The sequence below is a fragment of the Pelmatolapia mariae genome, linkage group LG16_19 (assembly GCF_036321145.2).
Source record: "Pelmatolapia mariae isolate MD_Pm_ZW linkage group LG16_19, Pm_UMD_F_2, whole genome shotgun sequence".
NCBI lineage: Eukaryota > Metazoa > Chordata > Actinopteri > Cichliformes > Cichlidae > Pelmatolapia > Pelmatolapia mariae.
In genome coordinates, this window is record NC_086241.1 from 48,087,607 (window position 1) to 48,114,457 (window position 26,851).

Genomic DNA, 26,851 nt, shown 5'->3' on the forward strand with positions numbered 1-26,851 from the left:
ACACTTTGTGTAGAAACTAATGACGAAGCCCTGAGATAGATATCCATAGCTCTATATCTCTGTCTATATATCTATATCCCTTCACACATAATCAAATTGGTGAGACCTGATTAAAAACAAAATCTTACTGTTCAGGTTTGTCCAGCAGTTTCACTTCATCTTCTTTGGATGTCTCATAATGTCTCGTTATCTTTTCCATCTCGTCACTGGTGGCCCTCTATGGAGAGACACAATGCAAAGGTCATTACAAAGATGTGGCTCAATACTGTAAATATTGTGTTGAAATATAGGCAATTCAACTTTTTGTTAGAGAAGATTTTAAGATGCATCTGTATAGAAACCTTATTTGCTTCGTTAACACCATGTACAGTGGGGGAAATAATTATTTGATCGGCTGCTGAACTGATTGATATTCTGTATCTCGCCATTAAAATGAAGCTATCAGGAAAAAAAAAAAAAATAGAGAAAACTTACAAATTCAGCAGGGAGTCGAATGATAATTTGCCCCGCTGTAGGTGTTATCTAGTTTTATTTTAAACTTGTGAAAACTTTAGAGCCTTTTTCCTTTTCATTCCCTTTTTTAAAACATTTAAATATCACACACACGCTACTTACGTTTTCATATAAAGCCTCAATTGTCTCCAAATCCACCACAGAATTGTCCACATTAAGAACAGCTGGAAAAGATAACAGAAGCAGTTGGTGTTATAAAGAACAGACCCACAACAGCCCTTTAATTTACTTACAGACTGAATAATGGAACATTACATTTGTGGCAGCTTTATATAAGAGCTTATATTCATATTTTACAGAAAAAGATTTCCCAAACCAGTAAAACAAAGAATGACATTAAAAAAATATAATACAGGGTGCTACTTGTGCGCTACACCAAAAAGTGAAGTGCATAATTCAGTTGCCATTTAACTGAATTATACACTTAATTTACAATATTAGCTTGAGGTAGTAAAGCTGGGAGTGTGGCCAGGTTGAGCACACTTGAGTCTGAGCGTACACCGAAGCTCCTTTTTCCCCCTCTTGTCGTGGACAAGCGAACTGGGGGACGAAGCCCCTCGGCACAGCAAAGAAAAGAAAGCCCGAAACTGCTTAACCTGAGAGCTCACAGCTAGAACCACCAACAGCTAACTAATGAGTTTGAGGTGGGCAGTAGATGGTGGACTAAGGAAAAACAGAGGATGCTGGAGCAGATAGGAAGTGAATGCAACAGGCAATCGTTTAGAAGATTTTTGTACGTTCAAGTGTGTAAACAGAAGGCAAAATGAAATGATCACAGAAAGAGAAAGAGACTGTGTCGTAGGTTTATATCTTAGTGATGCACGTAGAAGTGGGTACGGTCAACACTGCTTTTGGATCAGCTCATGGTTGTCTGGTCACTGTCAGCCGAGAAGGTCTGTGCACGACCTGCTCCTCTGAAATGCGCTACTCAGCAGGACAACTTGTCTTTCTGACGGCCACCGTGGCCACAGAGGAGACGCGTCAATCAGTCGCAAACTAATATCAGCAATTTATGTCGCAAATTTAAGCTAAAGTTTGCAAACATTTGCCATCATAAACTACACAACATACCGCATCAGCTAAACCTGCTGAAATTTACAAAACTTATGACACTTATTTGACCCAAAAGAAGAAAACTGAACATCATAAAATCAAGTATACATGTGTTTCTGCTGGACTACAGGGCTGCTTATTCATCCTGATTATTTTGGTGTGAGCTGCACAGTGCAGGAGAATCTGGTGCTAGGTCCTTGTCTTAATTATACTGAAACCAATGGAACTAAATGGCACTTCTGATTATCAAAACACACTAAAAAAACAAAAAGCAGGTCTGCAAAAATGTCTTTAGAACAGATTTCTTTTTTTTATCAGTTGAATGTCTCGTGTATTAAACTTGCACAGGTAATGTTAACAATTTTGGCCAACGACTACTTCCACCTAACAAGGTAACAATTTGCGTTCTGGTTCCCAGCTGTTCTGTTGCAGAGAAGCTGTCAATGTGGTCCCGACGTCTGGATCAGAGAAAACGCTGGAGGTCCATTTCCTACATCTTATTAGAGTGGATTATTCAGTCCCTCAGCCACGCAGCCGTCAATCACCCGCCAAAGGGGGGCCTGCTTCAGTGTGCACAGGAGCACTCTGATCCGAGGGGAGCCGGATATCTCTCCACACCGACAGATCAAAGCGTGCCTGCCAACGGCTTCACACCCTCTCCTTCCACTTTTCACTCGTGTATGTGTGTGCGTGTGTGTGTGGTGTGGTGTGTGTGTGTGTAGGGGAGAGCCTCCCTTTGCCCTTGAACCATGGTGGCCCTTGAGGTCGCCCAGTCACTTCCACGGGTGCAGTTGACCCCCCCCCCCCTTTGCTCTTAACCCGAGTGCTGCCTTCTCTAGTTCCCTGCTTCCCACTCTCTCCCTCCCTAGTAGCTGTAATTACATTACATGTACCATGTCCTTTTAATTTGGCAACAAAGGGGAGGCAAGCAGGCGAAGCAAGGGACTAGAGCCCTCAGAAGTGCTTATTAAGGTGCTGTCCTTCATTGTCAGATTCAAATTGTGCATTTCGCATACACTTCCCATTAAAGCACAAGGAAGCAGCCTCACGCTGGGTGTGAGCCGGCCTTTTTTTTTTTTTAACCAAACTGACACTGGAACAGAAGAGAAACTGAACTGAAAGGGGGGAGAAAAAAAGAAATCGAAACAGGATGGTTGTCCTGGTGTATCCGCTTTTCTGGCTTGTGTTTTGAGTTGGTTTTATGTGGTAGCGCAGTGTCTGCTAACTGTGGAACGTGGTTTTGTACATGCTTAGATCATTAGTGGGGTGTCAGTCCCATTAGGCTTGTGGAAACCGTCACTGGCTACAATAAACAGATCTGCTGGCCGCATGCTCAGACAAGCAGGCGGCAGGCATTCTCCGCCACAGTCCCAGGGCCGGACTAATTCCTGGCCCACCTATGATGTCCCCAACACACATACTATGCGTTTACTCACCCATGCAGGGACTTTAGACACGCACACGTATGCGTGCATTTTCCACAGAACAGCCAAGAATGCAATCAATCTATTCAGCTCTTAAAATGAAGGAGATGGCAATTTGACTTTAACCAGCGCAGGAGGCCCGTCAGAAGCGAAAGGCTGCTTTCATCCTGACGTTGCCGTCTCACATTTTGACAAATCGAGGCATTTTCTTTCCCACAGTGGTAACTGGAAAAATCATCCACTTTCCACTTGAAACACAAATTAATCCAGAAAAAAGTGTCTGGAGTTACAAATTAGTAGCTGTCAAGACACTGGAAATTAGCCTTTGCTGCAGAGTTCACTATCTCATCTCTAAAAATAACTCCATCTGCATCTCCTCAGGAGTCCTGCTCACTTTACTGGTGAAGAGGAGAGTAAATTTAGTTTATCGCAGCTGAATTGGAATATGAGTTTCTTCTGTGAAAGGCAGGAATATAATGTAGTGTTTGCAAGCTTCTAGATGCGATCAACAGGCTGACGCTGGAAAAGATTTTTTCACCTTGCTGAATGTCCTTCATCTCCAGATGCAGGCTTGATATCAGGATGCCAACTGCCTGGGAACGCTTCCCGTCCAGCAGCTTGATAATCTAGAGAGAAAGAAAAAAAATAAACAAACCACAAAATAATTTACATTATAAAGTATCGAGAGAGTTGGGGGTGGGGTGGGGGTGGGGGGATTCAAATATGAAATATGGGTTACAGAAAAATGCAATTTTTTAGGTTAACAGGACATTTACTCTTTACGTAAATCGTCCGTTATTCAAAATGTGACATCAAATAACCTGAGGGACAGACAGTGAATAAAAAGTTCATTCGAGCAGCGAGAGGGTGGGTTAAATTCACCAGTTCCCCTCTGTGGCAGATGACGGACGACCAGCGAGACAGAGCGCCCAAAGCCCCAGTTAGTCTGAGCAGTCGGCGAATCACCCGGGATTGACCCAAATGACCGAACTAATCAGCACTAATTGTGATAACCCATCATCGTGACGCAAACTACCGGGAAATGTGGCGTGCGTACACACATAGCCGGGACCCTCTTTGTCAAGTTACATTAATGAGAAAGCAAACGTTAGGAAAAGCACCTCCTCCAAAGTTTACCAGAGAACACGTGCGAGATATAATCAAAAAATATCAAGTCGCAGTGAAAGTACAAAGGCAAAAAGTGGCACCATAAAAGGACAGTCTTGAAGAGCACGGCAAAGAGAAGCAGTGCTTTTATAACAAACTATAAATTCACAGGATTTTTATTTGTGCCTACACATGGTCACAATTACTTATGACTGAATTAGCCGTAAAACCAGAGAAAGTTTTGGCAAGGTAAAGCCCCGCTCTAAAAGTTAATGTGTTAGGCTTCTTCATTAGGTATTATGGTGTTGTCGGCTACTGGGCCGTCCAGTGGGAGCTGGAGAGCAGAAGCCTTAGAAGTTGGTATTGCATTACAGGGCGTTAGTGGGTGCCATGCTGCTTCCAGCTCTATTACCTGGATCACTAGGGATCTCCTACACTGGGGACTATGAGACGGCTGAGTACCAGGCTTTCCCAACACCTCTAATTAACCACTCTGGATAGGCTGCACTAAAAGCGGCGCAGGAACCTTTGCAGAAGTCGCCAATTAGCCTAAACAGTTAAGTTAATGAGAAAAGACAAGTGATGCTGGATGCTTGCCTTGAGACACGCAAACAGCTCGGGGTAGGTGGAGAGAGCTGGGAGATGCTGATGCTGAGACAGGTAGACACCAATAGCTAATGGCTCCCTCCGGTGGAGAACAAAAGAACTGACCCGACACGGCTGAGGACGCTCGAGTAACGGAGACGAGTCAAAAGAAAGAAAGACTGCTTTTTTTCCCCCCTAAGAAAATAAACAAAATCATGGAAGGAGACACTGGGATGTCAGAGCCTTGAGCTGAAGCAGGTGGCCGGTGTTAGGCGATGCGGCCTGGGTGATGCAGAATCAGAGCCGAACGGATAGTTTACACAGCCACGTCTGAGCGAGCGGCCTGCTCCGCAGTGATGTCTCTCTGACTATCTGTCTGAAATCACCCAGGCAAATGTTACAATAACAACTGGTTCGAGACTTCCCATCAATAACCAATTGCGATACACTCAGCAACCCCAGTCTCGCCCAGAAATGTTAATCTTACGCCCACTCTCCCACGTCATAGCCACGACTTCAAATATGTCTTTAATAAACGTAGTATGATTGCTCATAAGTTATTCCCATAAACCCGTAAAGCTGCTGTTTGTTAAAGGAGACTTGCCATGTATAAACTTGATAGAGCTCTGATTTATGTGCATAAAAGAGACCTCAGTTTTTGTGTTTACTAATGTGCATATTTGTACACGCACACACCGGCATATTTAACCGGAATTATTCCCTCATCATCATCATCATCCCTCCCTCCCCTCCTCGATCCTCAAAAATGCACCGACGTGCCCATCGCCTTCTCCCCCGCTCACATAGGTGCCCATACTTTATCGCCTCCACAAGCCATCGGGGTGAAGCCACATGCGTGCAATTATACCCCCGGTCCGGTCTTCCCCGGTGAGAGAGCTCTCTTCTACGTCGTCTCCTCAGCTTTGATATGCTAATCGGCGCAGAGAGACGAGCTCCAGAGTAAACAAGAGCTTTGATTTTTCTATGGCACACATGATAAAGATTAACTCACTCATGTAGGCATCGCCTGCATCCCCCGAGTTTCAACTTTTGGCGTGTGCAGTTGCTGGAAAACGGGGAAGTGGCTCATATGCATAATGTACACACACATTCCTTTCCCACCCACTCATCTCCTCTCGCCGTCCACAGCCCCCGGGGCTGTGGTGTTAGCATGTTCTGGCAACACTTTCTGAGCAAGTGCATAATGACTTGCGGAGGATGTGCCGTCACCACACAGGTGTGTTCAAGCAAGCGGGCACACGCAGACGCGCAAATAAAAATATACGCAGAAACACACAAATAGAGACAAACAAAGACTCCTTAATACAGATACGTAACCAGATTCGCTGGCAACGTTAGACTGAAAATGAGTGTGCTGACAGATGGGAGGCAGGTCGTCCACATGTGTGTCAGCCGGTATTGCGCAGAGGAAGATGTCACGCCAAACTGAGAAGCTATCACCTACATCCCTGTCCAATCAGAACCTCCCGAATAAAAGAGTCTTTTCAACAGTCGTGCTTAAATCTCTGTTCTGGGCAGACATTTATAAAGCTTCCGAGTGTGTTTAAAGAACCACATGGGGAGAATGATTTTTGCGAAAACTACAGAACAAGACAGATTTATTAACAAACCTCCTACAACTTAGAGGGAGGTGAAGGTGCAGCGCTGCCAGAAGCCTACAGGAAAACAGACAATCAAAAAAAAGGAAGCATGTCCCACTGCGCATGAAGTTTCTTGATCTCTTCCAGAGGTCTAAGTTTATTTTGCTTATTTTATTAAGAAACAACTATTACAAGTTGAAACAAGCAGATGAAGAAAGAACAGGTCAGTTATGGGAAATACAGTACAGTGAAAAACTCTTTATATTTTATGTCTAAAGAGCCAGACACTGTTGTATTTTTGAAAGAAGCCTTGAAGAATATTTTGTCCTGGCTTCTTCAAGGCCTTTCAAAACGTTTCTTAGGACACTGACTGTCCAGCTGTGAAGCCACTCAACACTGACTTATGAATCCTTCAAGCATAAAAACCAGTGTTGCGTCTGCACATAACAGACAATTTGGCAAAGAAAGAACTTTAAATTGAATCTTCAGGCACTTTTCACTTGTACTTTAGGGAATTTTTAAAAAATGCCAATGAAAATACAGTTTGAGAGCCATAAAATAGTATTTATGCACAAACAGTGATTCCAATTGGTGTGCAGTGTGAAGAAAAGAAAAGAAATTGTGGAGGACAAAAGAAGTGCTTGACTCAAAAACACTGACAACAGGTCTCATGGAGTGATGAATCCATATTTGAAAATTTTGGTTCAAATCACTGTCGATACGTACTGAGGAGATCAAGACAGCGTTACAACAGTGAGTATCTAAAGCCATCTGTAAAACACAGTTGAGGCTCTGTCAGGATTTGGGGCTGAATTTTAGGGTGGGATCATATTGACAGAACAGAACAAAAGGCAGCCAACGTTTAAAGAAGAGCCCTGAATGTCCTTCAAGAAGCCTGGAGAACTACTCCTACAGACTACTTACAGAAATGATAAGAAAGCTGAAAGAGTTCAGGCTGTGTTAAAGAATAAAGGTGGTCACACCAAAAATATTGACTTTAAAGTATAAGCTGTTTTTGCCTTATAAATTGTATTTCCATGCATGTTTCCACAGTTCAATAATTGCTGCACCCATTTCCCATTTTTTCCCAGAACTGAAGAATGGCTCAAGACGTTTGCACAGCAGGTAAAGCAGTAGCTTAGCTTCTCATATGAATTCTACTTTTCTTAGCAAGTTATTCAAATACTTTATTTCTGTTCTGCGATTCAAACGCATCACTATAGTCTCTAACATTTGCATAGATTATTTAGCTACTTCCTGCCATCTAAAAAACCCATTAAGCTTCAGACTAACTGATAAAATAAAACAGCTTGCAACCAGGACTATGACGGTGCACTCACAAAACTACGTGGAAAGATGACGCAATGAAAATTGTGGAAGCCCTATTCCTTTGCACCCCGAAGGAATTTAAACAGTGTGACATCCTCTCATAGAAGCCTAAGCAGATGCAACTCATGAGCCAAAAATACTTGCCTGTGAATTACATGTATCACTTAATGTAACATGACTAATGCTACAATGTCATCCAAATATCCTGGAGGTTGTGAGCCTGCCTCTGCTTCAGTACTGCAGGACTCTGTCAGATAACAAGTAAACAACGTGTACTTTTATACTCTGCAGTTGCTGGGGGGCCTATAGCGTTCTCTTTTGTACCATCTAAGAAATCCTTATCCATTTTCTTTCCTTCTTCCGCTCAAAAGCAGCTAATCTTCTATTATACTTTTTTTCTTTACTCCCCAGCTTCCCAAAAAGATGTGGCTCGCTTTCCTTTCTTTCCTGTCCTTTAACCAGCTGAACTTCTTGGAAACCATCATCTGCTGGTTATTATTTAGATGATCTCCCTCGCAAATTATTTCTCCTCCAGTCACTCAGAGTATAAACTTTCAGGGATAGGAAATGATTAAGTAAACAAGTTTCTATTATTCCGATGACCTTTCCAGCGAGCTGAACGTCAAGGCAGCCGGAAACAATTCCCCCCTTTCCTCTTTAACCCCAGAAATAACTGCATAAAATAAAATAAAATAAAACCACAGTACTGAGAACAAAATGTCTAAACACAGATAACAAACCCAGCCGGCGTAGCACAAAGGTCCTTCTTTCAAATACCGGGGGGAGGGGACAAGGGTTATGTTGGACATGGGATTTTTTGATTGTTATGAATTTGCTTCAACATGTTGTTATTAATGGGGGTCAAACCTCCTTTAGAGTGATGTAAGCCCAGACAGGAGACAGTTGGCGAGATCTGTGTCTGGACTTGGCTGTCTGTGTTGGATCAAATGTTGGACAGTCTGAGTGACCCGACTGAATCGGGAGATCTTGGGATGGACACACACATATACACGTTCTGGCCCTCTGGAGCCGAGTGGAGCCTTAACAAATTGATCAGAAAAGGGGACGCGTATGGATTTAGAGGTTAAAGTCTGGGGCAGCGGCTGATTTTTAACTGCTCGGACGCCTTGGCGGGGACCGCGAGGCGGCCAGGACGCTGACGCAGCGCTGGCTGCGAGAGAGAGAGGTGCAGAGTTGCAGGATTTAACACGACGGCATCGAGGAGTCTTTGGTGGGGTAGAGGGAATGGCAGATCAATCGGGCAGAAAGCACATCTGTTTTGATTTTTTGTTCTTGATTTGAAAAATTAACCTTGCACAAAAGGGAAAAGGCATAATCCTGAAGCCCTGGTTACACCACACTGCAGAACTGGATCATAGGGGGGGGGAGAAAAGCACACACCAACACGCACATAAGGGAGTGAACTTGATAGCCAGTGTTGGCCCAGTGTAGGACCTGGCAACTACAGACAACAATCTGGAGGAGGGCTTGATGAGGCTCGCAATCAATTTTTTTTTCCTCCTTTTGTTTCACCTTTTGTTATTTCTTCCTTGGATTTACGAGTGAAGATGACGGCAGACAGAAAGCCTCTATTAAACAAAGCTAGATGAAAAAAAATTTAAGAAAAAGCCTGCCCTCAGCTGGCAAAACGTGCAAGATAACCATGTGCAAAAGAATCAAGTGATGAATTAAGCTTTCAACACAGCGCCCAAAGTCAATACAACCCAAGCCGGGGAGTGAGTGGAGCCAAATGATGCTACCTTCTTAGTTTTGGCTTTCTTCTCATACGTGTCCGACAGCGGCTTCTTCTTCGGCTGCAGTGTAGCCTTGGAAAAAAGGTCCTCAAACTCTTTGGCGTTGACGATGTTTGGCTCCTCCAGAGAACACCATAAAGTGTTGTTGCTACAAAAAAAAAAAGAAAAAAAAAAGTGCAGATCATAAATTTTTAAAATATAAACAGACCATGAAAAACTGAGGTTATAGGGTGTAAAACATTTGATCACAGTCACGGCGGCTCATAGAACAGCTAGCAACATGGAGGCTACTTGAACCACACAAAATTGAGTGTTTTCCATGTTTGGATGCTCATTTGATGTTGTCCGTTTTGCTGTTTGGACAAAAACCTGGCAGCCACGGTCGCAATCTTGACTTTTAAGAGCGCCATTTATAACCGGGGTGATAGAAATAAAAGTTTAAAGACAAGCTTGTCTCTGTAATAAATCACCATTTCCAGGCAAAGGACAAAATTACGGGGAGCAATGCTGTGTTGCAGAAGTTGCCGAGTAACGTGGAAAAAGAAACAAACGGAGGCGCAAAGCGAGAACGAGAGGTGTGTAAGAGTCAAGAGGGCGTTCAGCAGTTTGCTGTTAAAAACACATCTACTTAGTTCAACTCAACCCATCTGTCTCTGCTTCCCCCCCCACCCCCATCACGTCTGGTCATCAAAATGACATTAACGCCACAATCAGCAGGCTCCTCCCACCTGAAATGTATTCTAAACAAAGAATTTGGAATGACAGGATTCATAATTTTCCTGTTATCTCCTCACACGTCACAGTTCTTCTTGCAGGTCACCATTGAACGATATTACAGCCAGCAGCCCACCGTAGGAGAGCCTGGATGTAACCGCACTGGGTGCAAGTGCTTGGAGGCTTATCGTGGCTTAAATACCAGAGCAATCAACTGTCTTTCAACAGTGACTAGATTAGGGTCAAGCAAGTTCAGCTGCGTCTCCAAAGCATGCATTTGCAGAGGTGAGCATATTTACCTAGGGCAGCCAAGAGGCTTTCTAATGATACCGCCTTAAAAAACAAACAAACAAATCCTTGGATTTTTTTCTCTCCTACCTCGAGTCCAACAAACATCTGATGGCTCTGATGCAGGAAAGTAGCTTACTAAAGAAACTCAGACCCGACTCCCCCTCCTGGCAAAAAGAAAAAAATCCACAAGACAACTTTCTAATTGGACTACAGCTATAAGTGAATTCAGATCCACCTTTAAATCCCCCCCATCGTACATGCTGCCCACTGTACTCCACATCTCAGGTTACATTCAGACACTGGGCACTATTTCAAACCTCACACTGCATCCCCCCCTACAGCGCCCCCCCCCCCCCCCCCCCCCCCCAACCTCATAACTCAGACCTTCACACCATTAACACAGATCACACAGCTGATCCAGCTACAGTTAAACATCTGACCCATTTAATGCCCCTTAACTTGGCCCTTTATAGTTAAATTTATAGCTGACACGAAACTGCTGCAGTGTAGACACTTAGTCCTCGAGCGCTGGCCACAACCGGCGAGAGAACACGAACCGCAGCTCAGCTTCTCCCCACTAATCCAGCCATGGAAATACAAGGCCATAAAGCTGAAAGGCTGGCACTCAAAGGCAACAACCACAGCCACAGTAAATGGTCTGGATAATCCACTTACTATTACAGAGCATCTCAATAGGGCCTTTAGATGAGGGAGTGCAGTGCAGCAACCATATCTCTGAAATCTCTTTGAATAGGAGCATTCAAGCCTTAGACTGAGACCCCATTAGCCCAGAGCCAATAATGCCTACAGCTTCATTTGCACTGGGATGACAGGGCCACTCCTTTGACTGCAGGATATTTGTGTATCTAACCCATGCAGTCCTTAAAAGTAGCAGGTTTACATCAGTAACAAAGGAAACAGCAAAAGCATTTGCATCTTTAAAATCATCATACTGAAGTTTGATTTTGAAGTATTAGCTTAAAGTTTAAAATAAAAAACAAAACACCCCCCACAATTTACAATATAATGGCTAAATCTGTGGTTATAGATTTTTTAGGACCATGACACATATTGTGGGACATTTTAAGAGGGAGTATATAATTAAATTCTGTAGTGTGGTGTGGTGTGGTGGACAAACCCTGTAAGTGCACCACAGATTTTCAATGACATCAAACCTAGTTTAACATTTTTTTGCTTCACTTTCACTTCTTAGAGTTTGCAGATCTATAAAAAACAATACTAAGCTGTAAACTGAAGTCCAATGAAGCCCCAGTGGAGTGAATCCTGTGTTATACGTACTTGTTGTCCTGTATCTGGATCCGGGTCCAGTACAGAGGCTTCATGGGACACGCAGGCTCGACGGCAGGTTTCCGTGGGGCCATATCTGCTTTCTGGCCGAGACCGAATCCCCCCATAGGTGGAGGAGGTGGGGGGCCCATTCCTGGAGGAGGGGGAGGAGGAGGTGGGCCACTGCCAGGTAAGCCGGGAGGGGGAGGTGGTGGAGGAGGTGGAGGTGGTGGGCCACCCCCAGGGGGAGGAGGTGGTGGTGGAGGGGGTGGCGGCGGGGCTCCAGTGTTGCCCGGCAAAGGAGGAGGAGGGGGTACTGGTGGCCCTGAGAAACCTGGTAGAGGAGGAGGTGGTGGCGGCGGCGGTGGTGGTCCAGAAGGCCCTTGGTCCATTTCAGCCTTTAGATTAAGTCCGATCGAGTCCAAGTTGAGTTTTTTCGGTAGGTTCTGACTGGGGCTTTGAGCGAGCCCGCCTCCATCACCCTCGGGGCTCTTGATGAACGTCTCCCGGTCCGTCTGGATACCCACAGTGCGGCAGGTCTTGGTTATGGGGTCATCTCCGGTGAACACAGCAACATCGCGGACCTCACGGCGTTCCCGTCCTGCGTTGTATGGCTTGTCTCCTTCCAAACTGGCAATGACTCCCTCCAGGTGTGATATGGAGACCGCGTGCTCACCACGCAGCTGGAACATCTTAAACTCAAACTCTGACTGTAAGAAGAAAATTGCCATGAGAACAAATCCAGAGTATCAGCAACTTTAGTCATTTCCCACCATCCAACAGAACTGTATCAGGCAGCAGACGGCGTTTTCCCTGAGATGAATTTGGACTAGAGTGCCTACTTATTCTTCCAAGTACACGTTTCTTTATTTAAAGAGGGTATTATATCTCTTCATCTTTGTTTCAGCTTTATTCCAATTAAATGTTTCCCTCAGGTTAGTATCCAATTCTTACAGTAAAATCCCCAAAGTCCAATTTTTATTTGACATTTCAAACAAGGAGAACCAAATAAAGCAAAGCACTGATTTTAAAGATAAACTGTTTTGCAATAAATCTTACACATGTTCCTTATTAACTCATGTCAGTTTAGAAATAGAATTAGCCCAGCCTTTGTTGTGGTTTGACTGCGGTACATGTTTCTCTGTGTCAGCAGCGGATTCGAAAGATTAAGACAAAATTAATGGCTTTCAGCAGAAATTCAGGGAAAAAAAAAAAAAAAAAGATTCTGAGGTCAGACTTTTTTGTGGGAGTGGCCCAGAGAGCAAATTATCATCAGTGGCACAAATTCTATAACACAGCCAGAACTTTAGTCTGTCTCTTTCATTTTTCTAAGAGCAAATTTGTTTAAATAGGCAGATAAAACATATTTCAAATACTTCCAAATCACCATTTTTGAAAAATGATAAACTAACTAACATTTTTAAGGAGACATTTGATGGGAGCCATCTGTGTGTCTGCGTGTGCTTGTGTGTGTGAAAGGACTGAACAGCTGGAAGTTGTAATAGTACACATTAAGTAATCCAAGTTTGCCTCAAGACTTATATTATAGCAAGCACTTTTAAATTGGTTTGTTCATTTATAATTGCCTTCATTTTTCCCACCATCTAAGATCTCTTTTCTCTGCATAATGTCAGGATTGTAAAATTCCAATTACATTTCATATATCATAGCACTTTTCCTCATGCACATACATTTGTCCATCAAAGTTTGACAGGCTTGATGTTAGTTCATCACTGTAACATGAATAGCTCAAAGGTTCCAGCCTTTTAGTTTGCATACTGAAGCTACCCCAGCTGAATATTTCATGCTTACTTAGTGCCATCTTGTGGTCATAACCGTCATCTGCTATGAGAACCCAAATTCCTACAGCTGAACTTATCCTTCATTTACATCTTGCACAAATGTACAGCTAAAGCTCGATTCACACTGAAATTTAATTCCCTAACTCAGGTGCTATAACATGCCTGTCATGACTCAGATGTAAGACCACATTGTCTCTGTTGCCTGCATCAGTATTAGTTTAGTTCTTTTTTGTCCGACCTTTTTTGCTCATTTTTCCCTGTGTCCGGTTTACTGCAGTCATGAGAAAACTTACATGCATCTTTTCCAGCCCTTCCTTGCACTCTCTCTTCAGCTGCAAGAGGGCAGCCTGGTGCTCTGGAAGAACGCAGAACAAAGGCACATTAATGAAGCATATTCTGCATATACAGTGGGGAACATAAGTAATGAACGCATCACCCATTAGACCACTAAAAGTGCTTTTGACATGAAATTCTCACCAGATGTCGGTAACAACCCGTCCAATCCACACAGGCAAAGAAATCAAACCATAGATGTCCAGAAATTAAGCTATGTGCCATGTCAATATCATCTTTAGAAATGTATTGGCTTAGAAAATTGTTGACGTCTTTAATACTTTACTTTTACAAGACTCAGTAATCACTGCTCACTGTTTTCCATTTATTTATAGAAAAGGGTGTTGAATTATGAATTGATTCAACATATGAATATTTCAACATCAACTTCATCCGTGAAACAGAGCCAGCTCAACAACTTGTACAGCAGTCTTTAAACATGATAAAAATACTAGAGAAGGGCGGATCGCTTTCACTAAACAACTCAACCAACCAGTTTCATACCATGCTGCCGGCTAAAGAAACAGCAATAGAAAACATTTAGATAAAATATGCTGATTTGGTTTTACGGACAGAATGAAAAAAACGAACACAAACAAAACTTGCTTGAGATTCATAATGTTATAATAATGTAGCTTATGTGCAAGCTCATTAAGGGAGACTAGTGTTCACTCATCCAACCGCCTGCATTCTGGGGCGCTTGTGCTGCTAGTTTATTCTTTACATCACTTCCACTTTCCCACGCTGTCACACTCTGTTCTGTCATCCCTCTGGCCGGATCAATTTTCCTGCCCACTTTCTATGAGCTAATCAGCCTCTGTTCCACGTGCTTTAAATCTCAGAACTTGTCTGTGATGCTGCCTTTTCACACACACCTCCTGCCCATCTACTTTTTCTCATCTAATGCTGACCAGTTTGAAATCCTGGGTCTCCACCTGCTTCTTCTCTGCTACCACCTGCATCCTAAAGCAGGGCTTTAAAACTTAAGGGCCAGTTTGTCCTGACAAACAGTCGAATCTGGCCTGGTGGACTGCTTTGAAAAATGTAGAGGAAGACAAAAATTTTGCACTTTTACAGCTTTTTCTACCGATTAAGACCTCCCTCATGGCCATTTATACCGCACCAACATAATTAACTAACATATAAATTATTAAAAGGACAGAAAAGAAAACAGTTGAAACTGTGCTTCTTTTTTATATCAAGACATCTGTGGGATTAAAGGTGTAGCTGAACTTCTGTACAGTGACAGAAAAAGGTGTTTCACTGCTCTGGTCCACTTAAGATTAAAGTGGGCTGACATCCCTGAATTGGGACGTCCTCTCCTACTTCCTACCATTGTTGGTTCGTTACGCATCTCCAGAGTCTAATCGCCAAAGAATTTATCACTCCAACTATGTCCGTCAATAAATCAATTCTTTCAACTGATCTCTTCTCAATGACATATATATGGCCACATGTTTATTTTCAGATTACAACAGAATCCAAATAAAATATTAATGTTAACTTTCAACTCAGAGCTACTTGATCTCACTGTTACAGACACACGCATAGTGCTGCATTTGTTTATTAACTACAGCTATAACTGTACTGTTGAACGCTTCTGCTGACAAGTCAAGTCTTAGTTTAAATCCACGTCTGTCCAGTTTGTGAACAGTTAGTTGTAGTGACTAACAAACCAACAAACTATTCTTCATTGAAACACTACATGCCATTTATGGAGTTTTGTAGTGGAAAAAGTCCCACAAAGCACTTGTAGTATGCATTGTGTGCCAATTTTATTGCAAGAAAAAAAAGATTGATTTGTGGCTCTCATCAGCAACAAAGACTTCATTTCCAGCGTCTGCAATCCGTAAATTAACAAATACTTTAAAGATATCTGATTGCATGCACGGTTTATATGGTCTGTATGGCTTATAGCCTGGACTTTGCTCTGCTTCTTAAATTCCACACACACTACCGTACTTGACAAGAGCAAAGCTGGAACACGGGACCCAGATCACTGCACTGGAATAATCCATTTTAGCTAGTCTTAATCTATTCTCTGGGATGAAGCTCCACCACGGGGAACACCCAACATCTGTTGCACTGCTGCTGTGATTTAACTTTAGGCTGTAATTTCATCACCTTTGTGCGCCTTTAACTTATGTGTGTGTCATTGCACCTTTTAAAGAACACATCAGGCTAAACATGGCAAGTTGCCAGGACAATCCTCATTTTCCCCCCATCTCCACTTTGAGCCACACATGGTGCCCTGTGGTGCAATAACAACAAAAAAATGGCATCATTAAGGTGCAGACACAGCCTCATAGTGCTCTTAGATGGAATTAAAGGTCTTTCACACCGACACTACTGCTTTTATCTCAGACACGTAAAGCGTAAGCATTCGAGGGTTAGATGATAGGGGTGCTGTATTTGTTTCTGGGTTTTAAAGTTGAACATTAACTCACACAGATTGTATGGCTAGTAGCTTTCATTTACAAGGCTAATCAACATGAGGCCTGTTGGTGTAAGCTTAGCTGGTGTGACTCTTAGTCAGCATTCCTGGTCTTAGGTGTAAATACAGGCAGCACCGCCTGAGGCGACGTCCACACTAGCCCGGATAGATTTGAAAACGGCGTTTTCGTCTGAATACGCGCCGCATCCACACTAGCGTTTTCAGTCATTTTCACAGAGTTGCGCGTCCACATTGTAACGGCCAAAAACGCTTACGTTCCAGTACTGCGCATGCGTGAAACGCAAGAAGATTCAACCTGCCTCATTTCTGTCTGCCGTTTATTTACTTTCCGGCTCTTTGAAACGTCGCGGCAAAATGTTGAGGAAAAGCAGCGAGCTTTTTAAATGGACTAACAATGAGGTGGAGTTGTTGCTGCGAGAAACACAAAAGTACAAAGTTGCAAAAGCGAGTGAGAATTAAAGAATTTGAAGAAAAGCTATCCGGAGCATGTACAGACTGATTTTAATCTTTAATAGGGCTGTCAAAATTGAGAGTAAACAAAACAACTGCTGTATAATGCCCTCCGCTATCTAGGTTTAATTGGTCACATGACTGCATCTTATGACTAAAATGCGTCATTGTTTTAGAAAGTCTCCGTTTTCGCTGTCCACACTGCGACGCGAAAGCACCGTTTTCAAATGTATGCATTTTCGAGAGCGTTTTCAAAACGCTGCGTTTTCCATCAGCGAAAACGCCGTCTCAGTGTGGACGGGAGGCCAGAACGGAGAGAAAACGATGAGTTTTTAAATGAAAACACATTAGTGTGGACGTAGCCTAAGCCTACAAGCTTGTGGTTCTTACCTGCTTCGGTGTACTTGAGCCCCACCTTCTCTTCTTCATCCTTGGGTTTGGGTGGTGGCCACACAGCCTGAAGACGCCCTGGAGTCCGGTCCTCACTGTCTGTAGGAGACGTGACTTCTGTCTATGGGAAGAAAACAAAGAAACAAAAATCTTTAAGCTATGTATTTATTATAAAGACATGAAATAAAGTCTTAAGACTTAAATTCAACAGTATATGTGACTTAAAATATAATTGTGTAACTACATACAATAGCTTCTTTGGGACTTTTGACCTCCTTGCTAGGAGATTTGGTGGTTCTCTCAAATATCGACCTCAGATTTTCCTTATCGTTTTTTATTTTCTTTTTCACCGCCTCCAGATCTACAGCTTCTGTCTTCTCCTTTTTGGTGGTCCTGGGCCCAAGGAGGTTTTTGAAGGTTTCGTAGGCCACGTCTGAGGTTGTCTTTCTCTCAAGAGTGGAAGCTGGAGTTTCTGGAGTTTTCGCTCCTGAAACAACTTCTCCTTCTGCAGACTCTTGTTTGCTTCCTAAAGAATCCCCCTCCTGCCCATTGACTGAGTTTTTTGGGTCATCATTGTCCAGCTTAAGCAGATGACTGAGTTGTCCCACTACAGTGCTTTTAGTTTCTGTAATAGATTTAGGTTCAGTGTGTTTTTTCATAGGAGAGCCTGTCTTCTGTTCGGGGAAGAGCTTGGCTTTGTTCACAGACTTCTTAAGGTTAAGCAGAGCCAGCTCAGAATCCTTCTCCCTCTGCTTGATCTCTGACACAACCTCCCTGTCTTCCCCTACCCCTCCTTTCTTCAGCACCCGCAAACCACTGAATAGAGCAGGCATGTGAAAGGACGGTGGTGAAGAGATTTCTGCACCCCTGGATGGAGATGAGGTGGACGAAGCCGATGATGTGCTCGTCTTAGGAGTTTTTGTGAGCTTAGCATCTGGACCGGCATCTGCTTGGCTGTCACTTTTAGTCTTTTTAGATGGAAAAGACAGCGACAAGGGTTTTTTAAAGCCAGTGTCTGACTGCTCCTCTGGAGAGGATGTTGGGACCGAGGCTTTATGAGTCTCAGGGCTGGAGGGAACAGAGGAGGATATCTGGCTAGAACAAAGTTCATCCGTTTGCTCAGCTGGTTCTTCCTCTTGTGTACCGTCCGTCTGTTTTGTAGGAGAAGCCACATTAACATCACTGTCTGGAGATTCCAAAGACTGATTCCCAGAGATAATTGAGGGAACTGGTTGAGAGCAATCTATTCCATCATACTCCTCACTCTCACCTGTTCCCACATCTCCAGCAACCAATGGTTCTGCACTCTCAGACACTGGGGGAGTACTTTCCTTGAGAGTGTAGCCTGTTCTCTGTTTGGAAATTGAAGAAAGCTGAACTGTCTTAGAGATACTTCTGCCAGCAAACCTGCTAGAATATAACATAGCCTCTACGCGGGATCTCTCTGTAAGTTTATGTGTTCTAAACATGGGCACTTGTAGTGCTGCTTCACTGGCATTCCTGTCCTCTTGGTCTACTTTTTTACTGTCCTCCTCTGATAGAGTAGACTTCTTGGCCTCATGGGCCACTTCGTCGTCCTCATTTTCATTGTCACTATGCGTTTCCACCCTAGTGACCTGGACCAGATCAGGGTCAAGCGGGGCTTCAGCTGCTGCTTTAACCTGTTCGTCAGAGTCGCTGATTGGCGATTCGACCTTTTGCACTGTACGACCGGTAGCAGTCACATCACCCTGAGCCGAATCCTTCCTCCCTTGGAGTTTGTTCTCAGTGTTAACAGATTGACTGTCCTCAGCGTCATACGTCTCCCCATCTGGAAGCTCTTTAAATGAGACCAGCACAGCACACTCCACATCCGAAGAGGGAGAGCGATCCCGTGTGAAGAAATTGCTCAAGACACCTCGGAGGGAACTACTGGGCTGTTTGCCCTGTTCAAATAAGTCACTACTTGCGCTGTCCATTTTTGTTACTCCAACTAAGAGCAGATGCAAACCAACACAAGTAGATGCTCCAGCAAACTGTCCATTTAAAATGTCACACAGAAAAAGTTTGTCACCCCACCTCTAGTTACCAAGCTGCTCCTATTCCACCTCTGCCGTTGGCTGGGAACAAAAGGGCTTTGTGTGGACAAAACTCCACAGCTCCTCTTACCTTCTCCTGGAGGGTGCCAATAACAAAAACTATCCTGTAATCCTGTTTAGTGACACACTCACAGGTTCCATGTGGTAGACTTTATTATTTTCACATAAAGACTTCTACTGCCTTTGTTTTCAGAGGTACAGCCAAGTCTCCCCCTTGCGAGCGAGATTCCCATGACGCTGCAAGTGAAGTCAATCTGTTCAGTGGCTGGAAGCATGTCCCGCTGTAATCTCCCTGGGACAGCAGGAGAAAACTGTTCACCTGCCTTTCACAACAGCATTTCCTAGTGTTCAGTGAGTCGGGAGGTATTTTCCCATAAAACCGCAGGACAAGTCTCTGCTGTGCTGGTGTACAATCCCAAACCCGTGACTTGAACAATGTTTCCAAGTTGAGACTCTTCTTTTGCGTCGATCTGTCTCGGCTCACAAAAAAAAAAACCCAAACAAAAAAAAACCCAACCTTGTGTGTGCTGTCGTGTGAGAAAACGCTGTCAGACTTCACTGCTCTACCCAGTCTGGGAATGCCTTCCTTCAGGCCCCTCCCTTACTGGGAGGAGTGCCTTGCTCTACAGGTGTCTAATTACCCATGCTCACTTCCTTATGGCTAGTGAGATAAGGCACAAAACACAGTCACTGTGTGGTCAGGTACAGAGAAGCAGAGGTCCAGCTAGGATTACACTATTAAGCAGTGAACTACAGCAGCAAAGTGCTAAAGATGTAATTAGTCAGCATGACCACTGCCAGCTCTAATATGCTAATATGCTAACATGATTAGCAGCTTATGAACAGGACTGAATTCGGCAAGAATGCAATGCAATTTTATTTACCTACCTTAAGTGTGAGCATGAACACACTGTGTGTACTGAGTGCTGACAATTTAGATCCAAACTGGAATATTAGCTTTGTTAACACCGTTTCTAAAGAGGTTTTTAAAAACTGTAAGGTGCTAGCTGCAAGGTAATGCTAGCATTCTATATGACAAGGTAGAAATAGCTGAAAACAGGACATATATTTAAAACTTTCTGGGCTTTGAACCATCTATGTTGGTTAGCCTAAAACTGGTTAGAAATGCTCTATAGGATTTGGATAAAGGTCAGCAGGTGGTGGGGTAGAAAGTTCGAATTGCTGTTTCCTTAGCAACCACAGGTCACCCTTCCTGCATTCCTTCAGACTGCTGGACTTTCTCTCTTGTTTATCTATATGTGCAAAAAACTGTTTGTAGACATAAAGTAACATTGTAAATTGTAGAGCACTGTGCTATGAAACTACAAACGGTGACAGCTTCTGTGGTTGTGGCATTATTTTATGTAAGAGTAGTGGCATTTCACCCCATAGTAGGCTGCTCGGGTTGGTTGTGCTAGAAAGAGCCACACTGACAGACACTGTGATGTGAACTGATATGCGATTACAGGCTGAATATCATGTAAACGCTACAGATAAAAAAAACTTTTCCCTATTCACATAACTGGGTGGTGTCCCTGCCTCCCTGCCTTTGTGTTTTCACCTGTACACACACTAAAAGACATTATGCACAGCTGAGGTGCGTTTTTCTAATACCATAAAAACAAACGACAATGAAGCCACGCCACACATAATGCTGTCACTCTCAAAACAACACACAGGACCTAATTATATGCAACGTGCCCTTATGCTGGTATGCCATCTGATTATGCTCACAGCCAGATCTGTTATGGTGTATTAGTAAACAATGCATGTCTTGATACACTACCCACCTAAAACCGCACCCAGATAATCTCCCACAGGAATGTCTCTGCTCTGGAGCACTTCAAGTACTCCAGAGGTTTTACATATAATGTTCTGATGCACACTATTCAACAGGATTACATATTTCACATGCTCAGGAAAATAATTTGTGTTGCCATTTCTCTTTAATGGGAAAATGTCACCAATTACCTTAAAAAGCATCAACATATAAGAGCATACCAAGGCTGAAATTGAAAGTCATGTTCATTTCTCTTAATGCAAGAGTTTCAAGTGGAAGGCTTCCCACTCAGCTTTGGTTTAGAACTGTAGTCTACAGATTAGGATTCATGACCCATTTCTAAGGATTCATGATCAGGTGGTTAGATGCCAGAGTAGACACAAATCCCCATGAGTCCCCGGTGGGTGGGGTGGGGGGTAACTGCTGGGGAACATTGTTCTGGGTGTGGAAACAGTCAAGTGTGAAACTGGATTTTTTTGAGTTGCCAAGTATATCAGAGCTCTACTGAAGCCTGGAAATGATAGGCTCATTAGAGATGTTTTTTTTTTCATAATAAAACATAAATGAACAATTTTCAACTTTTCAGCCACTGACACTGATAAATGTCACAATACACCAACAGCAGCCAAAAAGCCCAGCATCACCTTATACGGATATTTGGCTGCATTTTACAAGTACAAAAAAAAGGAATTTGTTTAACTTTACAGCAATGTGTTTCCAAAACCGGTTTGTGAAAGCACTGCTACACCTCTGCAACACCATCTGCATCTGCATGCATGTGCTGCAAACATTGTGCTGGGAGTATTTTAAATGATGGAGCTGGAGCAGCTCTGTGGGACAAACTGTGCAATGTAACCATTTCTAAATGACTTCAAGCATCTTTTTCTTTGTTAGGTTCTGTAAGAAATTAATAAAGAAATGTACCAATACAAATTCGGATCCATTTCCCATTTGTAAAGATTTATCATCAGGATGTTAGATGACAATATATTGATATCTGTACTGAAATACTACACCAATACTAATATTGGCACACATTGGATAACATATACATAGATGCCAATTTAATGTGTGATAGTCAAATAAGTGCTAATGCTTAAAAAAAAAATCTCACCGTGCATTCCAGCTTGGGATAATATGGAGTATCCCCAATAATGTCATCCTCAGGAGGTGTGATGCGTAGGAAATCCAGGTGATCAGGCCGTGGAACACGTGAAAGGGTCTCCTGAGGGTCATCGCCATCCAGCGTCCAAATATCATCCTGACGCAAGAGGGACTCTTCTACGAAGACAAAGAAGCATGCGGCCACAGGGCTTCGTTAATGGTCGCAGCTGTGTAAGACATCGTGCCGCAAATTAATTGGAAAAACAAGCACAGTCGCATGTGTGATGGGTAAATAAGCAGCACTGACTGTTTTCCTGTGTAACCTTCAGGGAAACAGCAGTGACGAGAGGTAGGAAGCAGGCATCGAAATCTCTTAGCATCAAAGAAACAACAAGTGAGACCCTCTAATGTGCAGGCTGGAGGGTACACAGCTATTTTAAATCAACACTTGGCCCAGTCTCCACCAACAACACCACCAGAAAACTACATTGATCCAATTACGAGAAAGGCTAGAGAAATCGAGTAGCCTATACTGACTAATATTAATCTGCATTCACAGCATATTCCCTGCAGCAGACAACATTAGTTCAGTCAGCACTCCTACTGTACTGCAGCAGTGAAGTCAGTTGTGGGTAGGTGTGATTAGTGTAAAACCGGTGTGTTCAGTCATCCTAAGGACCTGATAGAGCGAGAATAAAAGACCTGGGGAAGACTGCCCTCTGCTGACTGTGCAGTACAATAAGATCATGGAGAAACAGATCTACAAAGAGACAATGTATATTTTAAAATGCAGGCAGGAACTCAGCATCTCTGTGCAGTGTTGTGTGCATTTCAAACCTGCTGACAATATTTGCTTCTCAGAGGCACACTGCACACACAGAATCAGCAGCAGCCTGCAGAACTCGGTACTGACTATAGGAACCAGGCTCATGCAGAGAGTGCCAACACAGAATAAAAAAACCCAGTGTCACGTTCTTACCAAGTGCACAGAAACATGATATATCATGCCTTGATGCATGAATTCACTACCTCAAGGGAGTTGATCAAGCAAGCTAAAAGAGGAAAAAAAACGAATATACACAAGGCAGGACAAGAATAAAAGAGAGAAGGAGAGAACACAGAGAGGAGGAGGGTATAGATCTTGGCGACCTCAATTTCCTTCAGCTGTAAGACAACACCTTGACCTGCATGGGCAGAATTATGAGGTCTGCAGTGAGAAATATATGTGAATTCCTATCCAGCAAGAAGCAATACATCCCCTATCTTGTGTATGTGATAAGTAACCTTGAAGAGAACATACAGCACTCATTTCCAAGAACTTGGAAGTCCCCTGGAAAAGATCCCCGAAGTTTTTAAATTTAGTTATTAGAGCCCACACATAAAAACTAAATGGGAGGCCTCGTTGAAATATGAAAGAGCTGACACACAATCATTCATTATGAGACAGCAGCGATGCCTGCAGTCCCACCAACTGGACTGAGAGCAGTGTGTGTGTGTGTGGGGGGTGGGGGTGGGGTGGGGGTGGGGGGGGGTAGTAGGATTAGATTAATAACTTTTCATTATGATAATGCTGCACTGCATGGTCCCGCAGTAGGAACTGCTGACTGTGGGCTGGTATGGTTCCAAATGCAGACTTAAGTCCAGTCTGAGCCAAGGAAAGAAACTACTGATGAAAACCAGCTCTCCCCATAATTACTGCTTCATAGACAAGGGTTTAACAGAGAGAATACTATCCACCTGCAACACACACAAACATCATCACTTTTTTTTTTGCTACATTCCTCCACGTCTCCAAAAATACTTTTTACCATGAAACAACATTGAACACTTTCATGTTTACTGTTATACTTCACCTGGTTGACAGCCAACAAGTGTTTGATTTCAATATTTGTAAAGGTGACCGACACTGCTACCATCTGTACAGGAAGAGGAAAGAACACATCTGTCTCCCTGCCAGCAGACACACTATAGTGGAGCTCCAATGCCACTGATGTATGCCATAAATGCAATATGAATAAATGCACAGACACTGCAAAGAAATAAACTACACACAAATACTGATGCAGGACTCTTAGATGCATTAGGTAATAAAGGCGCAGCATTTAATAATTGGGGAGTTGATATAGTGCTAGCATGCATGCACACAGTTTACCATCCCTGAGGAAAACTGCCCACTTATTACATTTAATCTCCTTCCCCGCTGCTCTAAAAGCCAAGACTGAATCAGTGTCCATAACTGAGTGAACACAGGCTGCAGATGGGTGTATGTGTGTGTGTGTGTGTGTTGTGTCTGCTGGCTCACATGAAATTTGACATAAATAATGCACTAAACTGGATAATCCCAAGCCTAAGACAACATAAGTGCACCAAATATACACACAGCAAAAAGTCTGAATGCAAAGACTTGAATTGACACCATCTTTTGGACACCATCAGAGGTTTCTGAAGAAAAAGCAAAACGGTGTGGATGACCAACCTGCTGAGAGCAGCAATTTGAAGATGGAGATGATGTGGTTATGTAAGCATTCTGATTTTAACAATAAGTGTGTGCTTGGTGTGGCTCAGAGACAATCTTATGTCCGAACCTGACAGGTGGATGCTGTTGTCAGGGTTGATGGATTTATCTGCCAGTCACTCCGCCAACTGTTCATCCGGTGGTCAGAGATAGCACTGTGAAAGCTGTATTGAGCACTCCAGAACAGACAAAAAAAAGCCCTAAAACCACATTTTAAAAAGCCTTAAACGAATGACATTAGATCAGCCGGATACTCCATCTGCCCACAACAGCTCAAATTCACATTCTGATTTAAGGCTCAAAACAGATTTGGTCAGTGTGCCCTATTTTATCCACTAAAGTCTATAACCTTATCATTCATAGTAAAAAGAACTGGGCCATATGGCATGGTGAGTACATCTGGCAGCCTCCACCCCCATCAATCACTTTTAGCCAAGGAGTATCATTGGCTTTTATATAAATCATGAAAAATTCACGATACTTAAATCACCCAGTCTCTTTTCTGCCCATCGTGGCCATTTTTCTCCCCTCTACACGGGCTATTGGCGGGACATGGCCATCAGGATGTCTGATTGATTGGTTTGGCAGCATTACAGACCATAAAGACGGCCACAAGCTGAAAACTCTGGGAGGACTACTGCAGTGTCCTGGCTTAGAGCTGAAGCAGAAATGTAGCATGACACAATGCTCAGAGACATGCACTGCACAACTGAAATGCAGTAATTGCTCTGCTGAAGCTGGGTGTTTTTCATTGTGCCTGGCAAGCCACTAATTGGGAGATGGGGAATTTGGTCAACTCCCACCAGTGAGTCTTGGTTTTAAAATAGTAGAAACACTGAGGAGGAAGCCATTTAGAGCTTCACATGGTAAAAAGCAACAAGAAGCATTTAGATGGAGCATAGCTAACGTTTGTTGGCGTGGGCTTGTCATTTATTAAAGCAGACAAGTTATAATTTATAAGACAGACCTTTGTACCCAGATTCCCTGTATGTGGTATGCAGCTTAAAGTAACTATGCAAGGAAGACTTCATTATCTGAAAACAGCTGGCCCTTGTCCTCACTGGGTGTAACAATGCTGCATGGTCATGCATGCCGAGTTGAATGATAGCTAGAAGCAGTGATACGCGATCAGTTTCATATGACCTTGCTAAAATGTACTGGATAATCAGATTATGGTATTGGCTGCCATATGTCACAGGAATTGAGGAAGGGAACTGAAGATGGGAGTGGGGTATAGAGCAAGATTAATCCCCAAACAGCCTGAAAGCTGCTTCTTTAAAAATAATCATGTATTAGCAATACTGCCATAACAAGAACTGGATCACAAAAATATTTGAGATGTGACTGGAAGTGCAGTTATACTCAGCTCTATGCAGACTTAAATCATTGTCCGAGCTCAGCTCACCATTCATCATTTCTGCCCAGATGCAGTGCAGAAGCTCTACAAACCACCTCAGCAACCAATCCCATATAGGCAAGGTTTGCAGCTAAGCTAGCTAAAGTCTACTTTCTTCTGAATCAGGGCTGATTGTACTTTTTAAAATATTGAGAGGTGTAAGTCAACACCAAGATAACACACAGAGAAAAGCAAATTTGCACCTTAGTAAATGCATTAGGCATCACATTAGCCAAACTGCAGGGTATGAGCATTGGCACATGAAGTAAACAATAGAATGTGTCACTTTAAAATTACCGCCCGCATGATCACACTCATTAATAAGCACAAAAGCATCAATAAGAGAGGCCAGATTAAAGAGCCCAGATCATAATTAGTTCGACATTTGCAAACCATGAAGGTCCAGGCTCCACACTGACCCACTTAGCGCCTTTTGGCTGTTCCCTGTGATGTTCATTTATCTGCGTTAACATCTAAAGTGTATTCAGTTATCAAAAGGGCAATCGAGTAAACAGCAGAAGGAATTCATTTAAAATTAAAGCCTTTGCTTTGGGACTTGTGGAGCATGTGGACAGTATGATGCAAGGTCTTGGTTTTAATATTACTTTGGAAACCTGCTTGAAATATAAAAACTGATCAGGAAAAAAAGAAAAATAACGGCAGTCAAATTTCATACATTTTATATTGTGGCTACGTAGGGAAGCACATAAAACAACTTCCTTTCACTGGGTGTTGATCCTAATCACTTCCACATGAGCTATTCTGGACTATTTATTTCTCTATCTGCCCCTTAGTTTGGCTCCAGCTCATCTCTTTTCTCCCATCAGCCACCGAGATGAGCATTGTTGACCAGTGCGTGTCGGCCTGTGTGTGACGTAACTCAAAGACCC

The 26,851-nt window shown here is 43.1% G+C and overlaps 2 protein-coding genes across 2 annotated transcripts in view; both read right to left on the reverse strand.

The window, feature by feature from the left end:
- The window catches only part of LOC134646379 (formin-1-like), a 50,897-nt gene that overhangs the window by 20,305 nt on the left and 3,741 nt on the right, over positions 1-26,851 (reverse strand). Inside the window, exons 3-10 of the mRNA XM_063500261.1 lie at positions 22,061-22,227; positions 17,089-17,209; positions 13,754-13,815; positions 11,671-12,368; positions 9,373-9,514; positions 3,529-3,616; positions 616-677; positions 129-217 (exon numbers count right to left, since the gene is read on the reverse strand). Coding sequence (XP_063356331.1) covers positions 129-217; positions 616-677; positions 3,529-3,616; positions 9,373-9,514; positions 11,671-12,368; positions 13,754-13,815; positions 17,089-17,209; positions 22,061-22,227 — 1,429 coding nt within the window. The remainder of the gene's footprint in view (positions 1-128; positions 218-615; positions 678-3,528; positions 3,617-9,372; positions 9,515-11,670; positions 12,369-13,753; positions 13,816-17,088; positions 17,210-22,060; positions 22,228-26,851) is intronic.
- LOC135932122 (muscle M-line assembly protein unc-89-like) lies at positions 17,310-19,544 on the reverse strand. The gene has a single exon (XM_065469441.1). It carries the CDS (start codon positions 19,044-19,046, stop codon positions 17,310-17,312), a length of 1,737 nt encoding a protein of 578 aa, XP_065325513.1. The 5' UTR covers positions 19,047-19,544.

Excerpts from the sequence above, each read along its gene's own strand:
- LOC135932122 (XM_065469441.1), bottom strand. The coding sequence starts at position 19,046 with ATGGACAGCGCAAGTAGTGACTTATTTGAACAGGGCAAACAGCCCAGT.